We start from the raw sequence: 17,101 nt of genomic DNA, 5'->3' as shown, positions 1-17,101 counted from the left end.
GCTCCGAGCTTAGGCTCAACAGGCTTTGCAGTTTCTGCTCTGGCTTTCCTGTCTGGGCTAGTCTGCTGGGGCAGTCACATGGAAGAGAACCAAGAGTACCCCGGCCAGCAGCCTGCCAACTACCACATATGTAGGTGATATGTGGTTCAACATGGACCACAAGAGCGCCGTGCAGACACCAGCTGAAGAACCTCCTGAGGACATCTAGGTTTCTGACCAACAGACTCATGAGCTAAATACATTTTTTTAAGCTACTAAGTTTTGGGGTGCTCTGTTAAGCAGCAATAGATATCCGATATAAACCTCCTCCCATCCAGGGTCAATCCTTCTACCTGTGATCTGGACTCCTTCCTCCTCCCCACTTATAAGACTTTATGCCACTAATCATTTTTCCTCTCTTCTGCATATCAACCTCGGCTTCCATAGAACATGCCTTAGTTTCTTCCATTTAAAACCCTTGCTTGATCCTGCAGCTTTCTGTAGTTAACACCCAGTCAAGAGTAAAAAAAAATTCATGCTGATTCTCTCCATTTCCTCGCCTTCTGTTCATTTTCAACCCACTTCATTTTGGCTTCTATCCATATTTTGCCATGAAAATGTTTTTCTTGAGCCATCAATGGCCTCTCAATTGACAAATACAATGGCCTCTTCAGCTCTTGTCTTAGCCAATCTCTGTATGGCATCTGATAATTCTGCCCCTCTAGATAGTCTCCTTTCTTGGCTTTTAGAACGCCGTATGCCCTAGTTTTCCTGTTATGTTTTAGTTTTCCTCACACCTCTTCTCCCTTTCAGTGGATCCCATTTCTTAGCCTAATCCCTAAATTCTACTATTATTCCTTATGGCAGCCCACTTCCAACATCGCACCGGTGATCCCTGTCCTCCGTTATTTGTGCCTTTGCGTGGTCCCCTCCCACGCTGAATAGGGCTGATCTGTGTCACCACTAGGATGTCACAGAAATGACAATGAATGACTTCTGAGCTTAGGTCATAAAAGACACTGTGGCTTCTGTCTTGTGATATCTTGTATCACTCAATCGGGGGGAAGCCAGTGGCTACGTCATAAGAATACTCAATGAACTCTATGGAGAGATCCTCGCAGCAAAGAGCCAAGTCTTCCTGCCAAGAGCCATGTGAGTGAGCCATTTTGGAAATGGATCCTCCAGCCCAGTCAAGCCTTTAGATGACTACAGTTCCAGCTGATGTCTTGACTGTGGCCTTCTCAGAGATTCTGAGCTACAACTACCCAGTTCAACCATTCCCCAAATTCTTGGCTAATGAAATGGAGATTAAAAAAAAAATGTTTGTTGTATTATCTACTCGGGTTTTCAGGTAATTTATTAAACAGCAATATGTAACTAATATAGATTCTGTTATCTCCAAGTGGGGTGCTACCAAAACAAAAGTCTAAAAATGCAAGGGGCTTTGGAACAGGCAAATGGGCAGAAATTAGAAGGACTTGAGAAGAGTGCTGGTGAATATCTAAGGTGCTTCAAAGATGCTTTTAATAGTTACCTGATGGCCTGAGAGGAGGCTGTCAGTAAGGAGGTGAGAACAGTGTTGCTGGACGTTGGGAGAAAGGAGATCCTTGCTATGTAGTAGCAGAGAGTTTAGCAACACTACAAGCTAGAGTGACATGGAAAGTAGAAATGTGCCTAATCAACTATGTGATCTAGCTCAGGACATTTCCAGGCAGTGTTGAAGTAACTCCTGGCTTCTATCTGCTGCTTATATTAAAGTCTGGGAGGGGCTGAAAGAAGCTTAAGGAAGAACTGTTAGATAAAAAGGAGCCAGGACTTGCTAGTTTTCAACATTTCTAGGCTTCCAGATGGCAAATGATGCTAAAATCAAGAAGTGGTTTCTAGGCAAAGATCAAATCCAGGACACGGCCAGGAAAGCTGGTTTAGGGATGAAGCTAAGGATGTGGCTGTAAAATCCTTTGTTAGGATCTCAGAAAGATCTAAATTGGGGTCTCAGAAAACTATTCAAACAATAGGGCTTCTAAGACACTCAGCAGTGTGAACAAATCCCAAAGCAGAGAAGGAATTATCTTGAAGGGATACGTGATTTTGTCCACTGTAGCAAACCCCAGTAAGATTAACAAGAGCCCCATAAAGTTGTTTAAAGAACTATACTGGCAGAAACACTCCCAATTTAGACTGAAAGAGACAAAGACAGTACAAGATGGTAAAGAGGCCTGTGATTCTTCAAAATTCTACTGCTAGAAGGCAGGCTGAGAAAACTATGAAGTGCAAACAAAGGACACTTTTCATGGAAAGGATGGATGACTCAGAGGCTTGGGCCAAGAGTCCAAAGCCACGAGCCATGGGACAATTATTCCTGAGTGGAGTATGACTGATTACTAATTGGGAAACTTCTGACATTTATCTGGTTGGATATTAGAATTTTTATGGACCAGTAATTGATGGGTCTCCCTTTCTCTCCTTTTATGAATGGGAGTGTCTGCAGTATCCATCCTTCGCCCGTACACTGCGGGTGTACACTGTTCTACCGCAAGAGCTAACTAACAAAGTCCTCTTCTCTTAGCCCTGCCTCCTTGGGCATTCTGATCTACTCCCACGGCTACCTAGGCACAGATGACAGACCCAATTTTTACCTCTTAGACCAGACTATTCTTTTGACATTCTGACTCTTCCATTCAATTTGCCTCCTCTACATGGTCACCTGGATGTCTGGGTAGAAAGGGAAAAGGGAAGGAAAGGAACCTTTGGTTATAGAGAGCTGAGTTCTTCACTAGGCACTTTATAAATGTTATCGCATGGGATAGTCACTAAAATCTCTTGATTTTGCAGAAGAGGAAGCTGAGGCTCCAAGGAATTAAGAAACTTTTCCAATCTTACATAGCCAACAAGCCTTAGGAGAGGAAACCCAGGCATTTATGGCTTCAAATCCATGTTTTTTTCTAATATATCATCCTTTCTGCCCTCCCAAGTAACCCAAAACTCAGTGTGTACACAATGGATTTTAGAATCACCCTGTTGTGCTCTCATATCCTATTCCATCCTCTGTCTCTAAAACACGGTCTTTCTACTCAGTTCCCTGTCTTGGGCCAACAGCAACGCTGCCAACTTGTCCCCTAAGCCTAGAACCTCAGAATCAAACTAGGCCCTTCTCTTCCATGACCAGTAACCAAATCCTGGTGGCTGTAACTCCCAAATAGCTTCCGAACAGATCACTTCCAGTGTAAACCTTCTCTTCTAGCCTCCCTGATACCCAAAAAGAAGTTCATAGTTATGCCAGTGGTTTCCCCTACAGTTTCCCTCCAGCTAATCCTCAAGATTTTCTCTTTCTCTTTGGTTTTTAGTAGTTTCATCAAGAGGTGCTTGAGTGTGAGTTTCTTTGAAATGTCTGTTGGGAGTTTTCCTGAGCTTCTTGGGTCTGCAAATTTCTATCTTTCCCAAAACTTGGTAAGTTTTTTGAGCTCATTTAATTTTTTTGGCCCCACTCTCTCTCTCTCTACTCATTCTCAGATTGTAATTACTCATATATTAGACCTTTTGAAGTTGTCCCACAGGTCTCTGCAGTTCGATTCATTTTGTTTGATTCTTTTTCTCTCTCTCTCCTTCAGACTGGATGATTTCTAGTGATCTATCTTCAAGTGTACTGTCTTTTTTTCCTCTGTCATGTTGTATTATATTTCTATCACTGAATGACAAATTGCCACAAATTCAGCAGCTTAAAAGAACACAGTTTTACCATCACTCTGTCTGTGGGCCAGGAGTCCAAGCAGGGAAGAATCCACTTCCAAGTGCACTCAGGTTGCTGGCAGAATATATTCCCCTGTGGCTATAGGATGAGGGCTCTGACTTACTAATGACTGGGGCCGGCAGCCACCTGCAGGTCCTGGAGGCCTCCCACAGCTCCCTGACCCCTGGCCTTCTTTGTAGGCACTCACAACCCAACAGTTTGCTTCTTCAACGCCAGCAGGGGCATATGTGTCTCTCTCTCTCCTCACAAAAGGGCCACCCCCTCTTTTAGGGTTTTATCTGATTCAGTGAGGTCCACAAAATAGTTTCCTTTTTGATTAATTAAAAATCAACTAATTTGGGACCTTAATTACATCTGTAAAATACCTTCCCCTGTGTTATAGTTGCTTTAAAGTATATGGTCATTCTAACCTCTGGGTCATACTCGGTGTTGACATCTGTTAATTATCTTTCTCTTGAAATTGAATTCCTTTTTTTTGGAGATTCCTGAGATTTGTTGAATAATTTTGGTTTATATTATGGACACTGTCAAGGTTTTATTGTGAGAACTCTGGATTTTCTTATAATTGTTCCAAAGTGTTAGTGTATTTGATTTAACAAGTACCCAATTTGTTTAGACTCAAACGGAAAACTCTCACACCTGGGGGAGCGGCAGCTCGGATTCGTTACATTCTTTAAGCCTTGGGTACAGGCTGCTTCTGGTTTTCCCCAGGCACATGTGCTTCCGCAGTCAGTGGACAGTTGGGCCAAATTATTTTCCTGCTTTCTGGCTTCCCCCTGCCTAAGGTTTTCTCCTCATTCTCCAGCAGCCTTGGTGGCCTCTTTCCCCTGCTACGTGGGGCCAGGAAGATGCTGGGCTACCCCCGCACTGAAGCAACTGCAGTTGCCGTCAAGGCACAGCCAGAAAAAAACGGGGAATTCACTCAGCAGGTCACTTGCTCAAAGTTTTGATTCCTCTCCAAAATCTGCCTGCCTTTGTTCAGTCTTCAGAAGTAGTTCGTTTTGTGTTCTGCTCAGAATTTATAGCATTTATTCAGAGAAGGGTGAGTCTGCTAGGCATTTACACCAAGTGGTGACTTTTCTTCTGTCTTGGCTCAGTGGCTGTCACCTCTGTCACTCCTGGCTCTGCAGCCAGGTCCCCACTACTCCCTGCTTGCATCCTCCATCTCCTCAAGACTACCTTTCAACTACACCACAGGGATCTTTCCAGGATGCAGCTGGGATCCTGTGACCCCTCTACTGAAAGCCCTTCCGTAGGCAAAAGTCGCCCAGCACATCCAGGTGGATCTCCTCAAATGGACTGCCAGGCTCTTCAGAACGCAAACCCTCCGAATAGTGGTGTGCTGGAGTTGGCTCACACTCATTTGTGAAAAAGAGCTGCTGAACATTCAGGAATTTTGCGAGCCAGTTGTTGAATCACTGGTAGCTTGAGAGCAGCTATGTTGGGAGTATTCACACCATTAAAATTAGCCAGCCCGACATATCAGGGCTTCCCACACCACCGGCCAAGAGCCAGTTACCAACACACATCTCTTCAGCGGGGCACACAATTTTTACGCGTGAGTTATTTTGAACAAAATCTGAATACCCTTGAACATGACATGCTACTTATGATATAGATAAATATATCTTCCTGGTTCTGCCTCATGTGCTTCCTCCACTACTCTTCACTGGGCCAACTTCTACTCATCCTTCTAACCAAGCCTCTGTGGAAAGCCAACTTCGACCTCTTCAAGTACTTAGTTGCTCCTGCCTTGGTGTTACCACCGCCTCAAGACAGCATTAAAGCTGCTTAGCGCAGCACACAAGGGCTCCTACCTACTTTCCCATTCTGCGGTTTCACACGTGTCCTCTCTAGTCAAATCAGGCAAGTTGTCCTACCAGACCACGCTGTGTCCTGCCTCTGCAGCTTTCACACACGCTGATTCCTTTATCTGGACCACCACCACCACCACCCTCACTTCATTGGCCTAACTCTTACTTAAACATTAAGCTTCCACACAAATATCCCTTCTACCGGCAAGCCTTGCCAGATTCTCATCCTAATGTTAATTTGGAAACATTTTCTTTGAGCTCCCATCAAGACCTTGCCCATATCCAGAAGCAATGGACTGTACTTCCTGATTCTCTCACTTTTCTTCCTTATGGTTCGTATTTTAATTCAGTTACCCGTCATTTCCCCCTGTCTTGAATTACTGCAATAATGTCCTGATAGATACTGATCATGTCCCTAAAAATCTGTTTACTTTTCGGACTCCCTCATTAGACAGTAAGTTCTTTACAAAAAAATGAACATATTTAATTACACACAAGAGGTCACAATAAATGAACATTTATGGACTAAAACTGAATGGGAGGTTGGGAGACTAAATCAGCTGCTAGAGGGGAATAATGGCAGACAGGAGGGCTTGTGAGTGACTGAGTCAGGCCTTGGATGCCAGATAATTTGGATATTTAATAGATGATGAAAGGCTATGAAGATTTTTGGACAGGAAACTGTAATAGTTAAAGCATTATTCAGGGAAGTTCCTTGAAATGTAGTCTGCAAGATACACTGGAGCGGGGCAAAGCTGTAACTAAGAGAGTATTTGAGAGGAACTTGCAATCGTTCATATGAGAATTAAGATAACTGTTACTGATAAGTCATTGCACTTGCCACTCTTCCAGTTAGTGTTTGAAATTCCTTTTATAGTCTGTCTATAAATTTTTTCAGGGTTTTCACTTAATTTCTTTCTGCTTTCATAATCTATAGCCCTTATTTTAAAAAGTTGAGACCTATATAAAAATGTAATCAAGTGGAAACATGTCGTCTTACCCTAGTACTCAGATGCAACCACTGGCAACATTTTGATATATCTCCTTCCAGCATTTTCTATGCATTTTGCTCTTATACTGCTAAGATCATATATATAATTTTATATTCTGTTTTCTGACTGATAGGATATGGTAGCACTTCCTCTTTCTGTGTAAAAAATGTGAAGGTCTGACAGTTGTTTATCATTCAGATATGTTAGATTTTACTCAACTATAGCCTTAAAAGTGAACATTTTGGTTTTTAATTGATACTATAGAGAAAACTGTGATAAACATTTTTTGTGTATAAACTTTTGTTTTAATTTGGATTATTTCCTGAGAGTAGATTACCAGTAGGGGATTTACTAAATCAAAGGCTAAGACCATTTTAATGGCTTTTGTGCTTATTAAATTGCTTTCTAGAAAGGAAGTATTAATTCCATTTGCATCTTCTAAACAAACCTTAACATGCACGCCATGTGCCATATAATAGCAGAGGCAAACACCTGAGAAATTTATCACTTTAAACAGTTTTGCCAACATAGAATATTTCCTCGTCTCCCTAAGTCTGCTTTTAAATTTTTAAAACTGTGACCGTGACAATAAGGAATATTGTCACTCTTTCTTTATGATTTGTAAATACATATGCATTATGTAAATGGATGTGAAAAGAGTGAAGTGAATGAGAATTACAGTCTAGTTAGCGAAAATGACAACTGGCTGGACTCACCATAAGGTAGGTAGATACTCAGAACCTATTACTATCCCTTTAGACAAGAGGAAACATGCTCAGATCTCACTTTAAAATATTTTTACATACAAACAGTGAACTGGAGAACTGTCTATCTATACAAGCCCAGAAGAGGTAAAATAAACATATTTTACTGTTATGTGGTGAGTACAGGTTGGTTGTAAATGTTAGATTTAAACTATTACCTGTCACTTCTTCATTTCTGAGACATTTTGCCAAGTGTTCAAGTGATAGAAATACCACTTAGGTCAGAGTGAAACAACTTAATGTCAAGCCTTTAGTCTACTGAGTTTTGTCAACAGAGAGGTCTCCAAGGAGGACTGGCAACCTATGGCTTGTGGGCCAAATGGGGTGCACTGCCTATTTTTGTACGGCCTGTGAGCTAAAAATGGTTTTTACATTTTTAAATGGTCAAAAAAAATTAGAATACTATTTCGTGATGTGTGAAAGTTACTGAAATTCAAATTTCATAGTCTATAAATGAAGTTTTATTGGAACACAGCCACATTTTTCATTATGGCTGCTTTTGTGCAGAGAGGAATAGCTGTGAGAGAGACAGGAAGGCCCCAAAAGCCTAAAATATGGACTATGCGGCCCTACACAGAAAGTCTGCCAACCTCTGCCTTGGAGTAATATACGATTTTCTATTTTCTTCACTAAATCTGACTACTTTAATGAGTATGTCCCAGATGCTCTGCTGCTCTTCAAAATTCTTACCTTGTTACATTTTGCATTTTAAAATATTTGCCATTTTTCATGAGCTTATGAAACTTATGTCCATTTTGGAGCAATATTTTATTATTTTCTATAGCTCTGTCTAGAGCCCATTTTCACCTTGCTAGATGGTTTGATTACTGAAATTAAGTCACTGGTAGTTGGAATTCTGCAATTCTAAAAAAATGTATAATCTATAAATTGTGCATGTTTTGAGGATTAAAGCACATGCAATTCCTTTTGCATACAAAAGGTATGAGGTAGAGGCATACAAGGTAGAGGCATTCCTATTTCAAGTTTAATTCGCCAACAGTGCTCTCTATTAACCAGGAAAGGAAGTCACCTCGAACAGCCTTTACACAAATCCTACTGGTTGATGGAAGTGTCCCCATATTCAGTTTGGCTACATTAAACAAAACCTTCCTTGACCCTAAGCTGCACCTACTACCCATATTCTGGGGAAAGATACCATAAACTCACACTTATAGTCCTTAGATTCATCTTTATACAATATGAAGCACTTCTTTAAAGACCAGTCCTTTGCTAGTTACTGTTCTCATCCAACTTCATGTGAAGTCTACTGAACTGGGATATTTGAGGGCCGTTTGTGGTGGCATATATGATTGTGTGGCTGAATATGTTCAACTATTCCCTAGGAATTAGTTTTGTTCTTCCTTTGTTTGTTTAGGCAAGCAACAGTTGTGGGATACCAGCATTTAGTGGATTTTGCCTCAGAGCACGTGTTAAAAACTATAAGGAGAGTTTACAACTTTTCAATTTTAAAATCAGCTTTGGATTTCTGGAATTGGTGTGTCCATGTTTCTTCCCATCCTATTGGGACTTACTGTTGTTAGCAACCTCCTGTGTGGTTCTAAGATATGCTGACCTCTTTGAAACCTTTCCAGCTGTCCTTGCCACTTTCTTGATCTCTGCAATATAAGCTACATTGTTTAGTGGAGTGAAGTTCTATGAACTCTGGAAATCCTCCCTGAGACTATGAATTGACTAACACCCAAGGTAGCATAAACATGCAGACACAAATGTTCCTAAAACCAAGCCTGCTGGGCAACGCAGGACATGACGTGGAGTCTGGAAAAAGCAACAGTTTGCTCAATTGCAAGTCTATGACTACCTCCAGGTGCAGTCTGAAGCTAAGTGGCTAGTTTTTTGATCCTCAGATGTAACCTCTTATTAGAGCACAACAGAATTTGCAATTGTGGATGCAAGGAATTCCATGAAGATGCTCTGGGCCCATTAAGACTTCTGGTTTCAGAGGGTTCTAAAATACACTTTCTTCAACCTATGGAGTTTTGTAGAGAGACATCATTTTCTTTTTTTTAAACAAAGCTGATCTAAGTTTTAGCCTGAAGATTCTAATGACTACAGCTCATTAAAATTTGTATCCAGAGAATGCAGTTGCAAATTATAAGCAAAAAGAAAAGTTTAATAGCTATCTGTCTTATGTCCGGTTTGTCATAAAAAGCTTATTATTTTTGGTAATAAAATTAAGACTTTACAAGGGATTTACTTGGACTAAGAATCCCACATTAGTCTAGCTTTAAATATGGAGTATTAGACCAGCGATTCTCAGCCTATCTCTCGAAACCTCACAGCTTGGCTATTCTAATAGACAAATCATGCAGCCCAAACCTAGGAGAGCTGGACAATGCCGTAGAAATAACATTCTATTGAGAATCAAAAGATATGGAATTCAGTCCCAACTCTACCACCCATCTCAGCTTAACATTTCCATTTGTCTCCTTATTTATAACTTGCATAACAAATAACACACACCACACATGGATATTGTGAAAACCAAACTAGTAACAAATACAAGAAGACCTTGAAAACAGGCAAAAGGGTAAAATATGAAGGTGTCGTGCTGGCAACGGTCAGCCATGTTTCTTTCCTGGTGCTTTCCTTCCCACCCAGACACATGTCCGTAACATGAAGACTCCTGTTCCTCCACAGCCCTGAGCTCTTATCATCACCCCTCTCATCCAGGAACCTTTTTGTTTTAAGATTTTATTTATTTGAGAGAGAGACCACGCGAGCGAGAGAGCACAAGCAGGGGGAACAGCAGAGGGAGAGGGAGAAGCAGGCTCCCCGCTGAGCTGGGAGCCCGATGCGGGGCTCGATCCCAGGACCCTGCAATCATGACCTGAGCCGAAGGCAGACGCTTAACTGACTGAGCCACCCAGGCGTCCCCAGTATCTGGGAATCTTGAGGGTCACCAAGGGCCATGGTGGTCTGTGCCTCTTAAAGCAACTGGTGGTAGGGGCTTGGGTGGCTCAGTCGTTAAGCGTCTGCCTTCGGCTCAGGTCGTGATTCCAGGGTCCTGTGATCGGGTCCTGTGATCGAGCCCCGCATCGGGCTCCCTGCTCAGCGGGAAGGCTGCTTCTCCCTTTCCCTCTGCCTGCAGCTCCCCCTGCTTGTACTCTCTTTCTCGCTCTCTCTCTCTCAATAAATAAATGAAATCTTAAAAAAAAAAAAAAAAAAAAAAAGCAACTGGTGGGGGAGGTAAGCTTCCTGCATTTTGCTTTCTGTGGGGAGAGGCCTGAGCCTGTGTGGGTGTGGGCGCAGTGGCCAAGGGCCACGGCTACACTGGGCTGTGCCTTTCCAGAGGTTTCTCCTGTCGCTGAAAATGCAATTACTGTGGAAACTTTTTGAACATCTAAAAGGTTATATGACAAGTATTAACATGGGTTGTCTCTGAGTGGTTGCCATTATAGGTTTTTTTTTTTTTTTGCCACATGTCTGTATGTTCTCACTTCTGCAATTAATAAGACAAAAGCCCAAAAAGATATTTTGAAACAAACAAACAAACTGGCCTTTAACTATGTTACGAGGGGCAAACAACTAAACCACTTAAGAACACATAAATATCTCCAGAGAAACAGAAAACAAGGGCATGCCATTCACTCTAAAAAGATGAGTACAACATCATCTCATCGGAGAAATTTTTCTAAGAAGTTTTATTAAGAAAGGATTTATGTGGTTTTAATGTCCTGTCAGGTTTACTAGAAATAAATAAATATTCTTAAATAAGAATGTACTGTGTCTATCTTTCCAAATTTTATTCTAGTACTGTGGCAGTATGATGAAAAAGCAAGCAAGAAATCAGAATCTAGCTACTGGGTGGGGGGCAGGGTGGGGGAGAAGCAAGAAGGACCCCGAGGGCATAACATATTCTGAAGCTGGTCTATAGACCAGATGGGAAAACTTGCTCTCTAATCTAATGACTTTCTTTTAATCACAAGCAGTACTTTCCTTATTACCCAGAGTTTTAGAAATACATTATTCCTGAGATGACTTCCTAGGATTTCTTTTACTCATTTAAGACCACATCTTTGTATTTAATTCATCCTCATATTATCCCTGCAGGGCACATCCCTCTAATTATTCCCATCTAAAGTGACGGGAAAATGGAATTACACTACTTGGAAAACAGACATCCTTTGGTATGTCTTTCCTCAGTGCCCCCTTGGTCACAGATTGTGAGCTGTCCTTGGAGGGCAAGGACTGTGACTTCCCTGTCTTTGCATGTCCAGTGCCCAGGCAGAGTATGTACGTGGTAAAAATCTGAACAAATGCATAAATAATAATAGCCAACAAGTAATGCTTACAGTACCTCGAGCGCTATTCTCGCGCCATTATACACAGTAACTCACTTAGTCCTCAGAAGCCTACAGAATGGGTCCTATCATTATCCCCATTGTACAGATGAGAAAACTGAAGCCCGGAGAGCAAAGCAAGGTTTACACAGAGCCAGGATCAAAGCCCACGAGCTTTGGTTCTAGAGTCCAACCGCGTAAGCGCCACACCGAGCGGCCCCCGCAGCACGTGGGCCAGCCAGGAGACCGTCCCCTTCCGGGAGGAGCAGGCCTGCACTGGGCTCCCATGTCTCAACGTTTCTGGGTTTCTCTCCGGGCAGCGACGCTGTGGGGTTCCTTGGGAGACTTAAAAAGGGCAATAACTGGACACAGGCACACGAATGCAGAATAAACGAATCCCCAACCATCACAGTCACAGTTGCTGTGCCTGTAAGGCTGCCTCTCAAATACCTGCGGGGATCTGTGGGAACGCCAGCTGTACTGGTGACTGTGGAGACGCGCAAGCAGAAGGTTCTCATCAGTGTCCACCTGGCCAAACCGCAGTGTCTCCTGTGTGTCATTACAGATCACAAAATGGCTGAAGACCAACTCCTCTACCTCAGGGCACTGGTTCTGAAAGGAAAAGAACGCGAACGTGCATCAGATTAATTGCAAGATGTTTGGCAGCTGTCTGCCCAGTGGCGACTGTTACAACACAGAAACACTACAAGATCTGTTGTCATTAGCTCTGGTATACAAAGTATTCTGTATTTCCAGGAGACGCACCAAAAAATACCTTAAAGAGATCTTCGATGTTCCAAGAATATGTTTTGATTTATACTCCTGCAAAATAAATCATACGCACAGAAGAGTAAGAGAACAATGAGATCCCTCAAACTTTTAACATTTTAAAACAAATTAACATGCTACAAAGAATGCTGCACTGAGTAGTGCACGTTTTTGAGCAGAGTACTGGAGGCTAGAATTACCATGTTCCTGGCCTTCTAAACTCGACAATCAAGACCAATTACCAAAGCCACAGTTTGTACCCTACAGAAAGTAAGGATCATTTAGGTAATACATCCCCAGATCCCTTAAGGGGGAGGGTGGATGTGTGTGTGTGTGTGTGTGTGTGTGTGTGTGCACGCGCGTGTGTGTGTAAATCTGCTCAGGGAGAGATGTAAATAAAACCGTAACTTTCCCTCTATTGTTAAGAGGCTGAACACATAAAACAGACCAGCTCTGGAGTCAGTGTAAGCCAAGCTGCAGTTTTCAAGAGAGATAATGTGCGTTGAAAAACAGTTGGTGTCTGTGTCAGCTAATAGTCATCCATCAGCTCATGTCTCCCATTCATCTGCTGAGGCTCAACAAGTTAGTACTATGTTCCTGTCTTGAGACCTCCCTTCTCAACTTAAGAGTGTCTCCATCGGTTGCTGTTATATCCAAACACTGACAAAGTGACAGAGCATTTCTGTGTTTCCTCTTCTATCACTCGGTTAGTTAATGGCTTAAAAAATAATAAACATACTTTTGGTAAATGAATAGTTAAAAAGATGCTCAAGTTGAGAATGCAAGAAAAAAATATTAATTAGCCGATCAATTTGCAGACAGTGGGAGGTAACCGTAACTGATACTTCTGGTGGCCTCTATTTCCTCGTTGTAGAGCTAAATGTCACAATGGCACTCTTGGTCACTTGCCATTTTCCCAAGGGGAGGGAGAGTAAAAGGGGACACATAACTCACAAGGACAGTGATTTAAGTGATTATGAGGCCTGAGAAGTCTAAGGACAAAAGTAGCTGGAATCCAGCCTGGACCAAGACCTGACCTAGAACCTCATCCAGAACAGGTGTCCTGGGGGGCAGGATCCACTCCTAGTCATGCACAGGGCCCCCTCAGTAGATGCGCAGTGCTTTCTGGCTGCAGCTGGTGGAGAGGCCCTGAAACACCTCATTCTTCTAAATACCCTCGGGGACTCCTCACTCTGTCATTCATCGATTCTCACCAACCTCCCTATTCTCATGGAGCGGAACCTTGCTTGACAGCCACACTAATCACAAAAATGAGTCTTGGGTTAAGAGAGACCGAAGTACTTACAAGCAAAAATTACCTGTTGTCTGCCACACTCTATGCTGTGGCTTTTTTTTTTTTTTTTTAAAGATTTTGTTTACTTACGTGTGAGAGAGAGAGAAAGAGAGCATGAGAGGGGAGAGGGTCAGAGGGAGAAGCAGACTCCCTGCCGAGCAGGGAGTCTGATGTGGGACTCGATCCTGGGACTCCAGGATCATGACCTGAGCCGAAGGCAGTCGCTTAACCAACTGAGCCACCCAGGCACCCCTACGCTGTGGCTTTTAATCATGAGCTATGATTTCAAAGCTTGACTCCCAGTGGGGTTGAACGTCCTGCCTGATCCGACCCCACCGCACCCTGAGCCACTCTCCACTGGCTTGCCCCGCCCGAACCCTGCGAGCTCTTTCCTGCTCCTCCAACGTCGCACTGGCCCCCTTTCAAGTCATTCAACACATCTAACTCCTTCCTGCCTCAGTGCCTTTCCCTTGCTTGGACCTTTTTTCCTTCACACTTGACTAACTTCTTTCTACTTACACTCAGGTTCCCATTTTCAGGTCACTTCTTCTGAGGAGCCTTCTGGGAGCACCCCCAGAGCAGGTCACATCCCCCTATTTTATGCTCACATCACACTCTACTATTTCACTTTCCCTCCTGGGACTAAGAAATTATTTGTTTGATTCTGGGTTCCTCCTGTCTCCATCGCTAGAGTCCATGCTGCATGAGGGCAGGAACCAGGTCTGTGTTATTTTCCGGTTTATCTCCAGTACTCAGCATAATGCCTGACACATAAGGACTCGATAAACACTTATGAAACAAATACATGAGTAAATTTAATTTTTAGAATTATAAGTGAATACATGTTCACAGTAGAAAAATTAGAAAATATAGGAAGTATGTATTTTTTTTAAGTCTCTAATTTTACACTCAAAGAACTGCTGTTAATATTTTGGTGGATTTTGTTCTAGCAATTTTTCTCTTCAAAGTGTCCTGCCTGTTTCTACTCCAGTCTATCCTATCTAATCCTATCTTATATGTCTTACATACTTAAAGGTTTATAAACCTTTAATCAAACTGGAGTCACAGTGTATAATTATTTTCATGAGATTTTTCCATTTGCCATTATATAATCAACATAAACTACTCTCCTTATAAACATTTTTCTCTCCTTTAGGTCCAAGAGTGCAAACATGGAAAAAGGGATATTATTCCAAACTCCCAGTTAGATGTCCTGAGACTGAAATTCAGTTTTCATAATAAATCGGGATCAATCTCCTGGTAACAGAGAGGTTAAGTTACCAGATGGGACTTGAGTAGGGAAAAAAAAATATTACTTTCCTCATCTCCAAAAACTGACCTTTAATAAATGATGAGTGTTTTAGAAAAATGTAAATGAAAGAACACAAGGGGGTTGTTTACATTTTTCTAAAGAATACTCAAAGTCCTCAGAGAACTGTTTCTCTACTATTCCTTCATCTGTGGAGTTCATTATAACCGTAATAAGTTTAAGCATTTCTTGGAGTGTCTTAAATTCTGGTGTATTATAAAAACAGTTCATACACATTTTATATGACATCATATAGTCTAAGTTGCAGGATCCTGACTCAGATTTGTAATTAAAAGATGGCTTATTTACATTTAGGATTTGGGCTGGAGTGTTGTACAGGCATTTGCAATTAAACAGAGACAGACATCATTCTGGTGTAAGATAAGACACATGAGCAAGACCTTCATTTTTTAAATAAAAATCCCCTTTACATGTTATTTTGTCCCAATGTGGGGATATGGCATTGAAATATAAAGCAAATTGCAAGTGGCATTTTGCGTCCTTAATCTGGTTTCACAAAACATTAATCATGTGCAAAAGAGAAAAAAAAAACTATGGCCAGAGAAATCAGACACTGATGAAGGCTTCTGTTAATCTTGAGCTTGTGACCTAAAGGTGAAAGGTCAAATTGTTTCATGCTTCAACTGTCTAGTCCATCCACACTGGATACAAATGACTTGTCTCAGATATGAATCCAATAAAAGTATGCAGAAAACTTGAATAACTTATCTTGCTTATTAAATTCATATTTCTCATTGGCAATAATTAGATTGCATATGAGCACTGTACACACAATAACTTCCAAGCTTAGGAAACTAATCTTCCCCACTAAGGGAATAAACCACATTCAGAACATCTTAGAAACAATGAACTTAATAACCCTCTACAAACCCATTTCAATGTCAAATGTTCGTTAATTTCAAAGTAGTGCGTTTTTGTATTTACTTTAGAATGCATAGGGTTAGATGCCTACCACATTAAAACTTGGTGGCAAGTACCCTTGACATGGGAGGAAACAAGAAAATTACAGCAACAATTACAGAAGTATATCCTCTTGTGGCTCATGTTAACATTGCCAAATCCCTGTATAAATCAGAATCAACTATTCATAGAATGTACCTGTCAGCAATATGCTACGTGACATATGGCTCTACTTAATCAAGTATACAATTCCATTTTTTAAAAAAACTCAGAATATTCCTTCAAGGCACTGTGTTAGCCAGTCAGTCATTGACACTCTGATGTGGTTTAAAACATTTAAATATTTATGCACCGTATTTTATTTATATGTATAGCTGTGTCTAAGAGAATATTTTTACCCTGGGAGGAAACTGATATTTCTGAAGGCCATTTTGCAGTAGTTGCTACACATGAGTCCTCTTAGAATGGCCCTGATACCAAGACAAAAATATCCTGGGTTTAAATGCTCTATCAATGACTCTTTTATATTTTCTAGGTTTGTTTTTTATTAAATTCATTGTTCAAAATATGACAAAAAACAGAAATTGGAGCCATGGAGGTTTTTTTCACATCACTATTCGAACCAGCTGCAAAGATTTAGATCACACTAGCTCTTATTTTACGCATGTCCTCTGCAACAAGAAAACCATGGAATGCCCTTAAAAAAGAATTTTAAAATAAAAAACAGATGTGTTATCTTCTTTCCCTTTGCTATTGTAGTGCCATGTTAGGTAATTAATTCCTTAGTCTTATATAGGTCTTCATGCATATAAAGAAAAGAGTTTATTCCCATAAAAATTCTTAAGTCAGAGAACTCAGAGCCCCCCTCCCGTACCCCCACCCGCCTGTCTCCACATGAGGTCAGCACAGGATGAAGGACATTTCTCCTGGGGGGCCAGCTCTACACAAATGCAGGTAGTATATACAGAAGTGGGGGGCGTGTCCCAGCTTTAATAGCAACACAAACTTGATGGAAATACAGTATTATACTGAAAATCAGTGTGGAAGCAGAAGTGATTTGTTCTTAAATTGTGGAGCACAGTATTATCCAAACATTCTGTGAAATTATTTTCATGCTAGCGGCATGGACAGGTTCCCCATTTTAAATATGCCGTGCAGCACAGACTTATACTTCATCCCCTTGTTTGATATGGCTAATTTTTGGCAAGAGA

The 17,101-nt window shown here is 41.4% G+C and overlaps 1 protein-coding gene across 7 annotated transcripts in view; it reads right to left on the bottom strand.

Moving 5' to 3' along the window:
- The window catches only part of VPS13B (vacuolar protein sorting 13 homolog B), a 746,502-nt gene that overhangs the window by 74,950 nt on the left and 654,451 nt on the right, over window positions 1–17,101 (bottom strand). For all 7 annotated transcript variants that reach the window (XM_025870900.2, XM_073893015.1, XM_073893019.1 and 4 more), the window contains one exon: window positions 12,049–12,210. In XM_025870900.2, the coding sequence (XP_025726685.1) occupies window positions 12,049–12,210 (162 nt within the window). The remainder of the gene's footprint in view (window positions 1–12,048; window positions 12,211–17,101) is intronic.

The sequence above is a fragment of the Callorhinus ursinus genome, unplaced genomic scaffold (assembly GCF_003265705.2).
Source record: "Callorhinus ursinus isolate GAN/ISIS: 27379988/994484 unplaced genomic scaffold, GSC_fseal_2.0 scaffold5, whole genome shotgun sequence".
NCBI classification, from domain to species: domain Eukaryota; kingdom Metazoa; phylum Chordata; class Mammalia; order Carnivora; family Otariidae; genus Callorhinus; species Callorhinus ursinus.
The sequence above is the reverse complement of the archived record's forward strand: the minus strand, read 5'-3'. Positions and strand labels throughout refer to the sequence as shown.